The sequence below is a fragment of the Tupaia chinensis genome, unplaced genomic scaffold, assembly GCF_000334495.1.
Source record: "Tupaia chinensis unplaced genomic scaffold, TupChi_1.0 Scaffold000212_1, whole genome shotgun sequence".
In the NCBI taxonomy this organism is placed as follows: domain Eukaryota; kingdom Metazoa; phylum Chordata; class Mammalia; order Scandentia; family Tupaiidae; genus Tupaia; species Tupaia belangeri.
The window spans coordinates 2,815,712-2,833,254 of NW_006159687.1; the positions used below are offsets into that span (position 1 = coordinate 2,815,712).

Below are 17,543 nucleotides of genomic sequence, written 5' to 3' on the forward strand. Positions count from 1 at the left end.
AACTTTTGGAATGTGACCCCGACTTGTTCCCCGGTTCTCGAGGCGGTTTGAACGAGACAGGTTTGCAACCGGTGCTTAACTCTCCGGGGTTCCTGAAACGTCTGGAGAGAAAAAGAAGCCTTCGGGCGGATGGAAGCCCCGGCGTTCGCGGAACGAGCTCCCGGGGACCGTCCTCCCTGCTCGCGGCCGCTGCAGCCCGAGCCCGGGCAGGAGGCAGCGCCGGCCGTCCCGTGCGGGCAGGATGACTCCGGGCAGAAGAGGCGGCCACGCCGGCTCCCGTGTGGCTCTAGACCGCACTCCCTGCTTCTGCAACCGAGTGTGCTTCTTGACTAATCCCAGAGGCAGTGGTCGCTTTCAGGGGGCGCACGCTGTTCTTGGGGGGCCGGGCTCCGACAGCGCTTTCCCTGTGGAGACGGCACTGTGGTGTTCCAGAGGCAGGCTCCGCCGCTTTATTTTGCAGTGGGCATCATTGGAAAAACAATCTCAGAAATAAAAGTAGCGCCGCTCGCCACTCCCTCGCACATGTTGGCTCTATATTAAGCTAATTGTACTTCCAGCTATCCCAGATAGATGCTTTATTAGGAAGCCAAGCTAATGATGTCACTGTCAAGCCATTTTGTTTGAATACTTTGGCTTTGTTGCAGTTAAGCTGTAGCGCAGTCATTTGACGCTGAAAGTTAATTATTACAGATCTGATCTCACGCGCTTCCGTTGCCAGGCCTTCATGTATAGAAGCCTATTTACTTCATGGTATTTTTGGGTGGTGGGAAGATCATTCTAAAGTGGTTGTCTTACAGCTTTTCTTAGTAGATGGAGATGCTGTTTTCCAGCATTAGGTATTTTTGTTAGCTTGCATAAAATCCTGGTTGTATAACCACTCTCATGCTCAGGAGACAATCTGGTCACGTTTTTAGAAATGACTTTTCACATGAAGTAGCCTAACAGGAGACGGAAGGTGTGTGGTTAATTGATAAGGCGGCGGCCTGCAGGGGTGGTTAACAGGCTGAACAGGTCGCTGTGCATAATAAATGCTCTCGGTGACATTGAGTTGCTCACCTGGCTGGTTCTCCTTCCAAGTTATCAGATCTTCTGCGTGTGCGATCAGACCTGTGCCGACGTAGGACTTTGCATCTCTCATTAAGCTTGTGTAGTCACTTAAATAAATAACGCGTTCCAGGCGGTGGATACATGGGGAGGAAAGTATATTTTGCCCTTAGTCATAAACCACCATTTAGGAATTACTCAACTCAGAGTCTGCTTTAGATTATACTTCCGTTTGGCCAGTGAATGGAGTTATCATGTCTTTTAAGAATGGGTAACAAACCCATTGGGTAATGATAAATAAATAAATAATAAACCCACAGACCCGGCATGAATTTTAAGCCACCCAGTCTGAGACTCGAACTGCGGTCTACTCCATGGGAATCCAGTAACTATTACACCATCTGCTGGTCCTAAGGATGGATTTATCTTAAAATTTAGGTAAATGGGACAAATCTGGGCAAACTGATATGCAGGCAGTTAACAAAGACAGGTTGTTGGTGCGATAAACATGCTTTATTCATTATGCAAATTCTGATTTTTCAGCTTATGTTACCTCACTAACAGAATTTGTCATTTTATTACAGAAACAACTCCTATACTCTAGTAATTTCTTTTTTTCCTATAAAGAATTATTTAATTTTATTTATCATTATTTTTCATTTGCCCCAGGGCATATACACTCACCAGAGAGGGAAAGTAATAAAGCAAGCTACCAGGTCCGGGTCTTGAACCTTGGTCAGCCATGTGGGAGTCCAGCACCTCAACCACCATGCCACCTGCTGGCCCTTGCTGTAGTAATTTCTAAAAAGAAAATGTTTGATTTATCTCAACAAGCTATTTTTATTATTTGACATTTTGGGAAAATCTAATTGACAAAATGTTGACATTTTCCTTTTGGGAAATAGAGTGAAGAAAAGTCTAGAATTTTCTTTCCTTTTCTCTTTTTCTTTCTCTTTTTTTTTTTCCTCCTATTTTTGTTCACAGTGTGAAAATTCATGCTAAGACGATTCTCTTCTGGTGTGCTTCAGGTACAGTTTTGTTCATTGGGTACTTGTTTTCAGCAGTATCTGCTTTAACTCAGGTGACGTGCACCTTGATTAAAACAGGAAGTGCTGTTATCTACTCACGGTTGCTGCTAACCATGTGTGGCTATTGAAGTTAACGTTCGAATTCATGTCACCACAGAAAACCCTATTGAAGAGCACCGATTTACTTTTTTTTAAGAGCAATTTTTGCCATAGGGTATGTGTGCGTACCAGAGAGACAGAAAGTGAGAAATCACTCCCGGGGTGAGGGCCACCTGGCAATCCCTTGTCCTCCATACTCCTCTTGGAACCTTGGCACGCACGCACACCTCCCCAGCGTAAGTTTTAAGTCACCCAGGTCAGGGAGTCGAACCACAGTCGGTTACATGGGAAGCTAGTGATGTAATCAGTACTCCATCTGCTGGTCCCTGATTTAGGTTTTTAAATGAAAGTCTTTGTCAGTGTATGACACAAGTAATTTCTTTCAAGAATTATTTTATTTAACTTTATTCATTTATTTTCATTTGACCAGAGAGGGATAGAGCAAGAGAGAGAGAGAGAGGGAGTGGGAAAGCAAGTCGCCAGGTCTGGGACTTGAACCACAGTCGGCCATGTGGGAGTCCAGCCCCTTAACCACCACGCCCCCAGGCGGCCCTGACATGTGATACTTTTACAGCGGTGTACCTCTGCGTTTTCAGGTGCCATCTGTGCAGGTGTGATGCCCTGCTGACCACGAGGCATGCAAATGGGGGTCATGCAGACTTGACTCACTTCCGCATTCTCTAGGGTAGACCTTGGGTACATGTTTGCTGAGAATGTGGGGACCAGCAGTTAGCCTCATGCTGTGTTGCTGCACTCCCATGTAGTCAACTGCGGTTCCAGTCCTGGACTCGGCGGCTTAAACTCATGCCAGGGGCGTGTGCGTGCATGCCCAAGAACCCGAGAGGTGAATGGAGGAGAAGGTATTGCGGTGTGGCCATCTCCCCTGGGGGTGATTTCTCGCTTTCTGTCTCTGTCTCCCTCTTTCTGGACACAGTCCCTATAGCAAAAAAAAAAAAAAAAAAAAAATGAGGAATGAGGAAAGAAAGTCTGCTTCTTTAGTATTGTTTCTGTGTTTGGAGATAAACTGACGAATTTCAAGGTTGATGAGCCCAGAAGAAAGCGAGGAAATGATTGTAGCTGTACCAGAACACAGCCTGCCATGCCAGGAGAGTTGTTCCTGGATCGTCCCATAAGTACGGCCTTCAGGTTTGTGTTGTGGCTGTGAAAGGAGGCTGTCGGTGGGAAGCGCTCACCCCGAATCCCTTAGCTTTCTGTCTTACACTCGGCACACGCACGCGTACCCAGACTCAGTTTCCCCTCATCGCCAGCCACCTCAAGGGCCGGGCGATGGGACCCTTCTTTTCTGCAGCCTAACCAGGCCACTTGTGCTCTGGGTCCTGCTTGTCCGCTGTCCACACTCGTCGATGATTTGCTTTTCTCTTTTCCTTTAACTCAGGACCACGTTGAAGCCTCTGTCTGCGGTCTTAACTTTGCACTGTGCGTGTACCTGCCAAATTCTTTTCAGTTTTCTAAAAACACTCTATCCTACGTAACTGTGCTCTCCAATACACTTGAAGTGTGGCTAGATTGAGGGGAGATAGTTACAAGTACAGGACACAAACTGAATTTCAAAAACAGTATGAGAAAAGGTAAAATACCTAAATGTTCTTATATCGAATATATATTGAAGTGATATTTTTGGATATATATTAGGTAAATAAAAGATGGAATTACTATTCTATGTGTTTCCGTTTACCACATTCTAAAAAACGTGGTTATTGAAAATGTTTAGATTACGTAGGCGGCCTTACCCGTGGCTCATCCTGTGTTTGCGTGTAGGACCTTGTCTGACTCGGTACTGCCGCGCTCGGGGCAGCAGTGGGCCCAGGCAGCTCCCCCACCAGCTGCTGGTGTACGAGCGAGTGCGGGGTTCAGGCTTGACTCGCGTCAGTTAGCAGGACCTGCCTTCTTTGCTTTTCTCCCGAGGGATGAAGGGATAGGAAAAGGAGGCACCTGCCTAAGGTGGCGTTATTTTTGTGTGGCTAAGGATCTGACCTGAGGAGTTAACGTTGAAGAGCCTAGATCTCTGAATACGTGCTTCTTGGTCTCAGTGTTCAGACGTACCCCCCGACCCCACTTTTTGGCGAGGGGGCGTAAAGCAGTAGAGGAGCCCAGGCATGCCAGCAGCCCGAACTAGGACGGGTCCAGGTCCCCCAGAGAGCCGGACCTTACTGTTGTCGGTACAGCTGTTCCAGACCTCGTGTGGCTGAAGGATTGAAATGTGCTTACCCCGGAGCTGCCTTTGGTTAAGGAAGCCAGATTCCACATGGCCAAACGCGGTTCAGATCCCGGCCCAGGTGGCTTGAAATCCACAGCAGGCCTGCGAGTGAGTGTGCCCGAAGCCCCAGTGGGCTGGAGAAATGGAGGCGGGGCCGACAGCCACGTCCCCTGGGGAGAGCTCTCCCTCTTGCTCTTTGTCTCTGGTGATTGCATGCGCTCTCTGGCAATTATTAAAAAAATGGAAAAACAAAGAATGTGCCACACGCACCTGCTACAGGCCGCTGAGCCCTTGCCAGAGAGGGAGAGAAAGGGAGAGTGAGAAATCACCCCAGGAAGGAGGCCCGCCCGTCCCTTCATTCTTCTCTTGGGATTCGGGGTATGTACACACATGATCCTGGTGTGTTTTCCAAGCCGCAGGGCGTCCGGAACTCAGTCCGCAGTCACGGGGGACCCCGCGCCTCCTGCCGGCCCCCACTCTCGCTGCTCTCCCCACACTAACTTACAGTTCGGCAGAAGTGCCGGGCATCCCTCAGTCTCGGGATCTCCGTCAGGCCCTGGCCCGGGGTGTTCCCGCCGCCACATCCTCCTGCACCCTCTCCAAACCTTAGCTCAGTGTGGCCTTCTCAGTGAGGGGGGCTTTCCTGGCTGTCCCTGTAAAAGCTCTGCCCTGCGCTCTGCTCGGACGCCCTTCCCTGCCCTTCCCTGCGTTTTCCCGACACACCTAGCACTGGTTAGCGTGCTCTGCAGTTCACTTCCTGGTCTCCTTTCTCTCACGAAGGTGGGGATTTTTGGAGATTTTGATTTAGTTCTCCATCTGTAAAAGCTATTTCTCAGCTCTGCATCCTCTTTTAAGTAACACAGTTTCTTTTTCATTTATTTACTCAAACATTCTCTGAATGTGTACACTGGCCTAGTGTGTTGCTAGAATTTGGAGTCCCCAATGAAGCCGTCGTGTCCCCGCCAGTCTTCTAGGGGGCTGCCCTTCGCCGATGGCTTTGGGTTATTGCCGTTTCCTGTCCTGCTGTGGAACTGTCTCGGGGACCATTCTTATTCTTGTCCATGCTTTTAGGCAGGGATCATGCTCGACGTGGCGTCGCTGGGTCAGGTATGCACAGCACAACTGTTACTAGATACTGCCAAATGGTTTCCCAGAGCACAAGAGTTCCCCTTCCCGTGTATCTTGGTCAACACTTTGTACGGGCAGACTTGAAACATTTTCCAGTATCTCTTCGTTCTAATTTGCATTTTCTAGCTGGTGAGATTCAGGTAAACTCTGGAATTTTTCAGGTAAACTACCCATTTTTCTGTTGGGTAGTTCCTCTTTTCCTTATTCCTTCTGTAGCCCAAATGCTAATTTTTTTTTCTTTTTCTTTTTTAGGTTTTTGCCTTAGGGCACATGTGCTTGCTGGGGGTGGGGAGAGAGGTACAGAATCACCCCAGGGGTGGGGGGGGTGACCATGCTGCAGTCCCTTCTCCACTCTCCTACTGAGAGTTGGTCACCTACTCAGATGGACCCAGTGTGATTTAAAGCCATCAGGTCTGGGACTTGAACTGTAGTTGACCATGTGGGAGTCTAGTGCCGTAACCACCACACCAGTGTTGGCCCCCGAATGCTAATTCTTTGTTGTAGATATGTTTAAGTCTGTCCTAGTGTTTAAATTTGTTTGTTTTATCTTCGTTTCATACAGAAACTTAAAATGAATTTGTAGGCAAATTTATCAGGCAAATGATATCTGCTTTTTTAAAAAATAATTATTATTTTTGAGAGTTTTGCAATAGGATGCATGTACTCGCTGGCAAGACAGAGGGACAGAAAGTGAGAAATCACCCCCGAGGGGGATGGCCTTGCCATAGTCCCTTGGCCTCCGTTCTCCTCTCGGGATCTTGGGCACCCGCGCACATGTGCCTGGCGTGAGTTTTAAGCCTCTGGGTCTGGTACTCAAACAACAGTCACTACATGGGACTCCAGCAACATAACCATTACACCATCTGCTTGTCCCTTAATATTTATTTATTTATTTATTTATCTAGCTAATTTGATTTTTTAAATTTGACCAGAGAAAGACAGAATGAGAGAAAGCAAGCCTCCGGGTCCAGGATTCGAACCATTGTCGGCTATGTAGGAGTCTGATGCCTTAAACACTATGTCACCTGGCAGCCGCAATTTCTGCTTCTTATTGCGTGTGAATTCCTTTCCAATAGCAGGATTATGATCTCTTTGGAGGTTTTAAACCTGCTTATTGTAAAGGTACCCACTCTGTCTAGTCTTGTTAAAGGTGGGAGCAAGCCTAGGCCGCAGGGTTGACCTTGACCTTGGCTGTAGGCGAGCACTGAGGGAACCTTGCTACTCCCTCCCCTGCCCTAGGAGTTAGACTTCAGGCTGCCTGTTTCTGGACCAGTGTCTCAGAGGCGCAGCCCCTCGTAACAGAAGTGATCGTCTTCTTTTAAACCTGGCTAATTTAAAACAAAAACAAAAATCTCAACATTTTCTGTCTTTGTTTTTGGAAAGTAAGGGAAGTGTTCAAAGCACAGCTCTCCGAGATCGGTCACTAATTAGCGTCAGTCAGGACTGCGCCCAGAGGATCTTTCCAGGGAATGTGGAATGTGGAGCAGAGCAGTGAAGAGAAGGGCGTGGCTGCCAACCCTGGCGTCTTAATCCAGGTACAGCGAGGCCAGACCGGAGTGGGCTAGGGGAAGGGGTTTCTAGGCGGCAGTGGTGCCCTGAGGTTGGCGGGGACCGGGAGAGTCTGTTCCAGAGCACAGTATAAGGGAGCCTCATCCTGGATGGCTGACAGGGATTCGAAACCCGTCCCTAGTAGCATGGAAAACTCGCCGGGCACGTGTTTGCACGCCCCAGATCCCAGTGGGTGGAGGAGCAGGGGAAGAGGGGTTGAGGCTTGACCATGACCGCCGCTTGTTCACAGGCATAAGGAGCCCAAAGTGCCCCTCTGGCAAGCACATGTGCTGTCTGGCGGTCAAAGAAGGAGCGTGTTCTTAGAGTCTGCAGTCAGGCAGCCGCGGGTGTGCGAGGTGACACGTTGCGGGAGTCGGGCTTTTCCTGCCTCGGTGTTCATCCCTGCTACACGTGGCACGTGCTGTCAGCTGCTGTGTTGACACTGGCTTTGAACAACAGCGCCACACTTTCGGGAAGCTTTGGGAAGCTTTCCGGTGTTTCATTTTGACCCTTAAGAATGAAAAATCTCAGGGGCTGGCCCGCGGCATGGTGGTCAAAGCGCTGGACTCGCACACGTCTGCAGTTTGAGTCTCAAACCCAGTGCCTTACTTTCTCACTTTCCTTCTCACTCTGTCTCTCTCTGGTCTAATTAAAAACAATACTCGTAAGTAAATTATAATTCTTTAAAACATAAAGAAATTATTTTGCAGTTAGACAGGTTTGTGATTTTGAAATATAAATTGGGAATGCTTAAAAAAATAAGGTAATTGTTCATTTTGATTATAACTTTTATTACATCTGATAAAATTGTGCCATTTTTTAAAAAATAATTATTTGTCTTATTTATTCACTCATTTATTGTAATTTGACCAGAGAGAGACACAGAGGGGGAAAGAGAGAGAAGGGAAGTGAGAAAGAAGCCACCAGGTCCGGGACTCAAACCGTGGTCGGCCATGTGGGAGTGTCCAGCACTTAACCACCACGCCACCTGCTGGTCCCAAAATTGTGCCATTCTTATAACTGTTCAGAAGAACGTATTTGATAATATTTTGTAAGGAAAGTAAGTGAGCTATCTAATGACTTATGCTATTTCAAGTCAAAATTTGGCTCATTTTACTTGATAATTGACTTGTTTTACTTTTTGTGCTTTTTTGTTTTTTTGAGAGTTTTTTGGTATAGGGCACATGCACTTACCAGAGCGACAGAGAGAGACAGAAAGTGAGAAATCACCCCCCCAGGGGGTATGGCTACACTGTAATCCTTTCTCAAACTCCATTCTCTTCTCCGGATTTTGGGAACGCATGCACATGTACCCAATGTGAGTTTCAAGCCTTCAGGTCCTGAACTTGAACCACAGTCGGCCATGTGGGAGTCCAGGGGTGTAACCATTACACCATCTACTGCTCCCTTGTTTTGCACTTTGTCTTTTTTGTTTACTTGTTTGTTTTTTAAGAGAAGTTTTTGCTATAGGGTGCGTGCACTTGCCAGAGAGACAGAGAAAAAGCGAAAAGTTACCCTGGTGGGGATGGCCACACTGCAGTCCCTTTTCCTACGTTCTTCTCTCAGGATCTTGGGCACACACACACACCCTGTTGGGAGCTTCAAGCCTCTGGGTCTGGGACTTGAACCGCTGTCAGCTACATAGGAGTCCAGCGACATAGCCATTATGCCATCTGCTGGTCCCTGTAAGGTCTTACTTGTCTGTGCTGCTAGTTCTAACTCACTGCCTTGCGTACAGTCAGTATGTAGAGAGCAGGTTCAGCATCTCTATTCCCCAAGTCTGAAACCCCAAATGCTTCAAAATCTGAAACTTTTTGAGTGCCAACATGATGCTGCAGTTGGAAGATTCCACTCTTCACCTCATGTGGGTCATAATCAAAACATTGCAGTACAAAAATACAGTGTAAAATTGTCTTCAGCCTGTGTGTGTGTGTGTGAGGTATATAAAACATAAATAAGCTTTGTGTTTAGACTTGGGTCCCATCCCCACGGTATCTCATTATATATATATGCAGATACTCCAACATCTGAAAAACATCTAACATCAAACTCTTCATGGTTCCACGAATTTCAGATAAGGGATACTCAACCTGTATTTATGAGTCGAATTTTTTTAAATTAAACTATAGGATAGCTTAACAGATAACATACTAGGTGGCTTGATCCTTTAGAATGGTCAAATATGTTTACTTAAATTTCGTCCTCTGCTAGGCATTACTGCACATCGGTCTCTCAGAAATAGGTGTTACGTACGTATTGGCAGCCCGAGGCTTCCGCTTTGAAGAACACAGCTGGCCGGTGACGCCTGAGCAGGTTGTAGCTCCTGTCCTCCTCACGTGTCACCGTGGAGACCGCTCCTCCACTTTTGCATCTCCTGAAGTACAAAGAGAATATGGGTACTCTTATCTTGGTTCTCTCCTGGGCTGCGTAACCGACAGCACATTCAGGACGCTCTCGCAGTGGGTGGACTGCTGAGAGACAGGAACGGGGCCCGCAGGTGGCGTGGTGGCTGGGCACCGGGCTCCAGAGTGGCAGACTGGGCGAGTCCCAGCCTGGGCGCTTGCTTTCTCACTTTCCCTCTCTGCGTCTCTGGTGAGCACACTGCCCTGTTGCAAATTAAAAATAACAACAACAGCAACAAATAAAATTAAATAATGCTAAGACAGTGAAAATACAGGAACAGTTCTCTAGTCCTGTGTTTTCCTACTGAGCTCTGATTATGAAGGAGCTGGCCTGTGAGCTACATGTGCAGAAGACGCTTGGACTTTGGAGCGGCGGTGCAGTCACGGAACCCACGTGCGTCCTGCCAGTGTGCCAGTGTGGGTCAGCATGCATTTGCAGAATTAATAAAGGGGGGCAGGGAGCAAGGAGCTGAAGCATTTTAGAGATTTATGATGAGAAAGTGAAAGTCGAATTCTTAAATAACCAGATGGTTTTAACAATCTCTTTAGTTGATAGTTTCCTAGACCATGGGATTGCTAATGATAATGTTTCGGGTAGAGTAATAAAGCTTTCAGTGATTAATCTTTTCAGCCAAAAATTAGGTCAATGTAACGTGTGCATAAATTTATAGATGTCCTTGTATTTGAGAGGTGCCTTTTAGGAAAAGTTTTTATGGGGGGAGAGGGAAAGGTTTTTGCTATAGGGTGTGTGCGCTCGCCAGAAAGAGAGACAGAAAGCGAGAAATCACACCGCAATCCTTTCTCCTCCATTCTCCTCTCAGGATCTTGGGCACGCATACACACACACCTGGCGTGAGTTTAAGCTGCCAGATCCAGGACTCGAACTGCAGTTGACTACATGGGAGTCCAGCGACATAGCTATTATGCCATTGCTGGTCCCTAGAAAAACTTTTAAAGCGTAAACCATTTTAAAATAATTTTAGATTAACTGCGGCAGTGCAGGCGGGGAGCAGGGCCCGCGGTGGTAGGCAGCAGGGAGCACGGGGCGGCGGTGGTGGTGCAGGCAGCGGTGGTGCAGGCAGTGGCAGTGCAGTCGGGAGCACGGGGAGGCCATGGGGGTGCAGGCGGGGAGCAGGGCCCGCAGTGGTAGGCGGCGGCACTGGTGCTTATACTGGAACCACACAGGAGGCCTGGTTTGGGCCCTGGCTAGACCTGAACACTGGAATCCCGACTGGAAGGCTGGGGGAAGGATAATGGCATGGCAAGACCCTGTCAGGGTCTTGTAAATAAGATAAAACTTTAAAAGAAAAGAAAAAAGGTGAAACAGTTCCTGTCCATTCCTTTCCCATCCAGACTCTCTCTGTTAACATCTCATGACCGTGTGGTATTTGTCACACCAATCTGTATACGTTGCCATTAAATTCATTGTGCGTTTGGATTTGCTCCTTTCTCAGTGAGGCCGTTTTCCTGGTTCAGAATCCCCTCTGGGATACAGCATTGTCCCTAGTCTGTGTTCTTGGGCTCTTCTGGGCCGGGGCAGTTTCTCAGACTGGAGAGCAACTGTCTTTTAAGTCTTAGATCGTTTACTTTCTTTTTTTTTTTGGAGAGGTTTTCGCTATAGGGCACGTGCGCTCGCCAGACAGACAGAGACATAGAGACAGAAAGCGAGAAATCCCCCCCCAGAGGGGATGGCCACGCCGCAATCCCTTCTCCTCCATTCTCCTCTTGGGATCTTGGGCACGCACGCATACACGCCCGGCGTGAGTTTTAAGCCACCGGGTCCGGGACGCAAACCGCGGTTGACTACGTGGGAGTCCAGCGACATAGCCATTACGCTAACTGCTGGTTCCTCTCTGTTTACTTTCTTTTTTAAAAAAACTTTGCTTGGAAAAATCATAAGTTGGTAACTCTTAAGTCAGTTTCCCCATTTAAGAAAGTTTTACTGGTCTATGGGGCTGGCTGATGGCGTGGTAGTTAAGGGTGCTGAATTCCCACATCTCCGACCATGGTTTGAGTCCTGGACCTGGTGGATTTCTCACTTTCCCTCTTTCTCTTTCTCACTCTGGTCAAATATAAAAATTAATTAAATCGCCTGAAATGTATTTCTTAGATTATTATAATAGAAAATGTAATGGCAGATAGTTTCAGTTTTTTTCATTGTTTTCATATTTTATAAAAAACAACAGGGTGGCCAGTGGGTGGCATAGTATCTAAGCCACTGGAATCACACATGTTCGAACATAGTTTAAGTCCTGGACCCAGCGGCTTGAAAATCGTATCAAAAGTATGTGTGTGTAGGAACCAGCAGTTAGTGTAATGGCTATGTCGCTGGATTCCCACGTAGTCAACCGCGGTTCGCGTCCCGGACCCGGTGGCTTAAAACTCACACCGGGCGCGTGTGCATGCATGCCCAAGATCCCGAGAGGAGAATGGAGGAGAAGGGATTGCGGCGTGGTCATCCCCCCTGGGGGGTGATTTCGCACTTTCTGTCTCTCTGTCTCTCTCTGTCTGTCTGGCAAGCGCACGCGCCCTATAGCAAAAACCTCTCCAAAAAAAAAAAAAGTATGTGCATGCGTGTGTGGCCCGAATCCCAAGAGGAGAATGAAGAAGGAATTGTGGTGTGGCCATCTTGGTGGGGGGGGGGGGGGGGTTTTATTGCCCTCTGTCTCTCTCTGGTGAGCACACGTGCCCTATGGCAAAAACCTGAAAAACAAAAAAAACAGGGCCAGCGAATGGTGTAGTTAAGGCAGGTGGATCCTACATGGCTGATTTCATGGTTTGAGTCCTGGACCCAGCGGTTTGGAAAACATGCCAGGTTCACATGTGTACATGCCAGCCTGCGTGCATTCCCAAAATCCTGTGAGAAGAAGGGATTGTGGGGGCCAGCAGGTGGCATGGTGGCTTAGGGCACTGGACTTCTACATGGCCTGGTGAGCCTTGGACCTGGTGGCTTAAAACGCATGCAGGGGCATATGTGTGTGTATGTGTGTGTGTGCGCCCCAAATCCCAACTTTTTGTCTGTCTCTCCAGCAATCAGACAGACCCTATAGCAAAAATCTCTCTCAAAAAAAAAAAAAATAAAGCCGAAGTCAGGTTACGTGGGTTGGTGAGTCGGGGAGCAGAGGGCAGGGAAGGGGGGTTAGCTGCAGCTACTGAAAGGCTGAATTGAGAAAGGATTTTTCGTGTTCCGTGGGTCGTGGCAGGTTTGACATGAGGGCTCTGGTAGTGTGGGAGAACACATCTGGAGGAGGAAAAACCCTGAAGGGTCAAGGAAGGGTAAGAAAGAAGGGTAAGAGCCCAAGAGTAGCGCGCTGACTTTAGAAGCAGCTGCAGCCTGTCCCCTCTGCAGAGGGAGTCCTGTCGCTGCGTTCGCTTTGCCTTAGTTTTGCTCAGGAACACGTGTGCTGCAGACAGGTGTGGGGAGCGAGGAGCCACTCCCCACACGGAAGGCCACTCCACAAGCCCTTCTTCTTTTTAAGAATTATTTTATTTAACTTTACTTATTTATTCGTTTCAGTTTGACCAAAGAGGGTCAGAGAGGGAGAGAGAGTGAAAGGAGAAAGTAGGTCACCAGCTCCGGGGTCAAACCGCGGTCAATACATGAGAGTTTAGAGATGCGAGTGTTAGCGCCATCTGCTGGTCCCAGCTTCAGTTTTTTAACTTTGCTGCACCGTGCTGGCAAAAGCGTACAATGATTTCTTTTTGTTTTGTTTTGTTTTTGTCATAGGGCACATGCACTCACTGGAGAGGAGAGAAACAGAGATAGAGAAAGGGAAAGTGAGAAGTCACCCCCACCCTGGGGACAGGCCATGCATCAGCGCCTTCCCCAGTCTCCTCTTGGGGTTTTGGGCACACACGCACATGTGCCTGGCATGATTTTTAAGCCACCAGATCTGGGACTCGAACCGTAGATGCCTATTTGGGAGTTTAGCACCTTAACCACCATGCCACCTGCTGGCCCCCTTTCTGGTTATTAAACTCAGTCATTTTTTTTTCAGTTATCGTCTTTCTTCTCAGCGCCCTCTGGGGACTCTTTCTGGGTTTGTGACACAGCACTCTGTTCTCTTTGCACGTGACGGTGGTTTTTCCTTTTTCCTTTCCTCCTCTCTGTTTCAAATGATGACCCTGAGACTTCCACGTCCTGCCCCTCCCCTGTTCTTGCTCTGTACACTCGTCCTAGGCAGTTTTGTAGAAATCCCTGACTGGAACTCACTACTATGCTTGCCTGGCTCGTCTGAAAACCTAAGCTCAGAACAAGCAAGTCCCTTTGCTTACGGGATTATTAGATACCTGCCCTGCTGTCTCACACTTACGCCAGAAAACCGTTCTGCTTCGCTCTTACATATGTGAGTGACAAGCAGCAGTTAGATGCCAATTGAGGTATCTCGGGCCTGAACCTCTGAGATTTCGTCAGCTCCGAGTGGGCAGGGACTGTCTGTCATCAGTGGTTCTTAGCACAGTAGGAGCATGGAGAGATCGCTCAGTGAGTACCCTTGGCTTAGTTGCTAAAGTAAAAGCTTTTAATTGCATGCAGGAAGATATCAGAAGAAAAGCATTATTATTATTTTTTTTAGAGGTTTTTACTATTAGGTATGTGCACTCGCCAGACAGACAGAGAGAGAGATAGAAAGTGAGAAATCACCCCCCGGGGGGATGGCCACGCCGCAATCCCTTCTCCTCCATTCTCCTCTTGGGATCTTGGGCACGCACGCACACGCACCCAGCGTGAGTTTTAAGCCACCGGGTCCGGGACGCGAACTGCGGTCGACTACATGGGAGTTCAGCGACTTAGCCATTACGCTAACTGCTGGTTCTGAGAAGTATAATTCTAATAACTATTATACAGTGTAAACGAGCTGCTTGTTGAAAGAATTGAAAACGTGCTGTAACTGTAAGCTTCTGTAGTGCTTTAAAGACTTTTCTGGTGGAGTGTGTGGTTGTCAGTTTTTGCTGTTATAGGGAATGTGCACTCAGGGCCTGGAGGACGAGGGAGTGAGAACTCACCCGCAGGAGTGGCCGATCGCTCCGGATCCTGGGTACACGTGCTAGTGTGACTTTCAGGCCACTGGGTTGGGGACTCCAACCCTGCAGTCAGCCATGTGGGACATGTACCGTAACCTTCATGCCAGCTGCTGGCCCTGTTGTTTTTTTGATGAAAAGAAAGTGTTTACTATTTTATTTCTTTCCCTTTTTTTGTTGGTTTCATTTTTGGTTTGGTTTTGTTTTTTAGAGATTTTTGCTATAAGGCACATGTGCTTATAAGAAAGAGAAGGTGAGTGATCACCCACCCCACCCCCCGGGGGGATAGCCTCACCACAATCCCTTCTCCTCTTAGGATTTTGGGCACACACACGCCTACTGTAAATTTCAGGCCGCTGGGTCTGGGACTTGAACCTCAGTCTACCATGTGGGAGTCCAGCACCTTAATGACTATGCCACCTGCTGGCCCCCAGAATGTGTTCTCTTTTCAACAGGATCTCCTAGTGCCTTGATCCCCTTACACCAGCCCCCTAGCCGGCCAGGATTATAGGATTATAGGGGCCTGCCACATGTGACGTGACTGGGTTGGCCCAGGGTTCCTCACTCGGGCCTCTGTGGGGCCCCAGCATTGTGCAGTGGCTCCCTACCACCTGTACCGCCATAGCTGGTCTGGGGCTGGGGGTGAGGGGGGTTTGCTTTTATGGGTTTGGAGGAGAGAGACAGAGGTAGGTGTTTTTGAGACCATCCTCCTGCCCTAGTCTTTCAGATAGCGGGGATTACTGGTGTTTTGTTGGCCCCGGGGACTGAACCCTTGCATCCCATGTAACTTTCAGACTCAGATGGTGGCTCTGCCTGTGCATAAGTGCAGCGAGGCCTCTGTGGTGCTTTTTTAGACAGGGTTTCATTTTGTCACAGTCCTCAGCCTCCTGAGTAGTAAAACTACAGGCACACCTTTTATGGAGAGCCAGGAATTGAACCTACGTCTCCCATGTGGCCTGCCTCTGACACGCAGCAGAGTCTGACATACGCCACCGTGGCTGGGCATCTTTTGTGGTTTTTGTAAATACACTTTCAAGGTTGCATATTTAGCCCAGTGTTGCTAAATAATCACTTTTCTGCTTAAAGATGAATTTTCAAGAGCTATGATTTAGTACTTACTGAGTCATTCCCCCCATAGATATTTTTTTTTTTTTTGAGAGGTTTTTGCTATAGGGCGCGTGCACTCGCCAGACAGAGGGAGACAGAAAACGAGAAATCACCCCCCAGGGAGGATGGTCACCCCACAATCCCTTCTCCTCCACTCTCCTCTCGGGATCTTGGGCACGCACGCACACGCACCCAGCATGAGTTTAAAGCCACCGGGTCCGGTACGCGAGCCGCGGTCGACTACGTGGGAGTCCAGCGACATAGCCACTACGCTAACTGCTGGTTCCCACCGTATAGATATTTTTACTTTCTTCTGAAGAGCATTTCTCAGGTTCCTGAAAACAGATTTCTAGCATATAGAGTTATAATATAGTTATATATCTCCCTGCCACTCTATTTTTTTTTTTACCTTTTGTGTCAGTGATTTTTCAAAATAACTAAATAGCCTTCACCTAGTGTCTCTAGCCTTTGACTTTAATGCAGTTTTAAAATTGTTATTGATCATTGTTTTTAAGAAGTACATCACCTGTTTAAATCTGTACTTGGGGGACCAGCAGATGGAGTAATGGTTACCTCAGTGGACCCCCACATAGTCGACTGCGGTTCAAGTCCTGGACCCAGCCGTTTAAACTCACGCCGGGCACGTGTGCATGTGTGCCCAAGATCCCAAGAGGAGAATGGAGGAGAAGGGATTGTGGTGTGGCCATCCCCCCTGGGGGGTGATTTCTCGCTTTCTGTCTCTCTGTCTCTGGTGAGCACATGTGCCCTATAGCAAAAATTTCTCTTAAGGGACAAGCAGTTGGTGTAATGGCTGTGTCATTGGACTCTCATGTGGTCGACCACAGTTTGAGTCCCGGACCTGGTGGCTTAAACTCATGCTGTGTGTGTGCGTGCATGCCTGTCCCAAGATCCTGAGAGGAGAATGTAGGAGAAGGGATTGCGGTGTGGCCATCCCCCTGGGGGGGTTGTGATTTCTCGCTTTCTGTCTCTCTCTGCCTTTCTGGCAAGTACACATACCCTATAGCAAAACCTTCTCAAAAAAAAAAAAAAATTCCTCTTAATAAAAAACCTGTACTTGGAAATATTTGTTGGGAACCAGCAGTTAGAGTAATGGCTATGTCGCTGGACTCCCATGTAGTCGACCGCGGTTCGCGTCCCGGACCCGGTGGCTTAAAACTCACGCCGGGCGCGTGTGCGTGCATGCGTGCCCAAGATCCCGAGAGGAGAATGAAGGAGAAGGGATTGCGGCGTGACCATCCCCCCCTGGGGGGTGATTTCTCGCTTTCTGTCTCTCTCTGCCTTTCTGGCAAGTACACATACCCTATAGCAAAACCTTCTCAAAAAAAAAAAAAAAAGAAATATTTGTTGTATTTTCCTGGTTTTTGAATACTGACTGTGCTGACAGGGAGCACCTTCTAACTTGAGCGGTGGCAAATACTTGGAACTTACACTCCGGCAGCCAAGTAGTCATTAGTTCTCAGCTCTCTTAGACACAACACCCTCATTTCTAACAAATATTTTATAAATCTTTAACTTTTTAAAAACCTTTTATTTATTGAGGGGCGTGTTATACCTAATCTCAAGTGGTGTTGTAAGCTGCTCTTTTTTTTTTTTTTTTTTTGAGAAATATTTGCTATAGGATGCATGTAATCAGAAGTCACTACTAAATAAATAATAGCAGCAACAATGGAAACCAACAACCGCTTACTTCCTGCAGGGCCACTCTCCACAGTCTGCTAGGCCATTGGGAAAGTCAGGACGTTTCTTCTGTGTTTTTCTTTTTTTTTTCTTTAAGAATCATTTTTTTTTTCTTTTCCTTTTTTCTTTCTTTTTTTTTTTTTTTTTTTTTCAGAGAGGTTTTGCTATAGGGCGCGTGCGTTCACCAGAAAGACAGAGAGAGACAGAGAGACAGAAAGCGAGAAATCACCCCCCAGGGGGGATGGTCATGCC

The 17,543-nt window shown here is 47.8% G+C and overlaps 1 protein-coding gene across 1 annotated transcript in view; it reads left to right on the forward strand.

Annotated features, from left to right (window-relative positions):
- The first annotated feature begins 129 nt into the window (after positions 1-129).
- ATP11B (ATPase phospholipid transporting 11B (putative)) overlaps positions 130-17,543 on the forward strand; it is a 134,797-nt gene continuing 117,383 nt past the window's right edge. The window contains exons 1-3 of the mRNA XM_006147387.1: positions 130-316; positions 3,951-4,057; positions 5,461-5,496. Of these exons, the coding sequence (XP_006147449.1) occupies positions 130-316; positions 3,951-4,057; positions 5,461-5,496 (330 nt within the window). The remainder of the gene's footprint in view (positions 317-3,950; positions 4,058-5,460; positions 5,497-17,543) is intronic.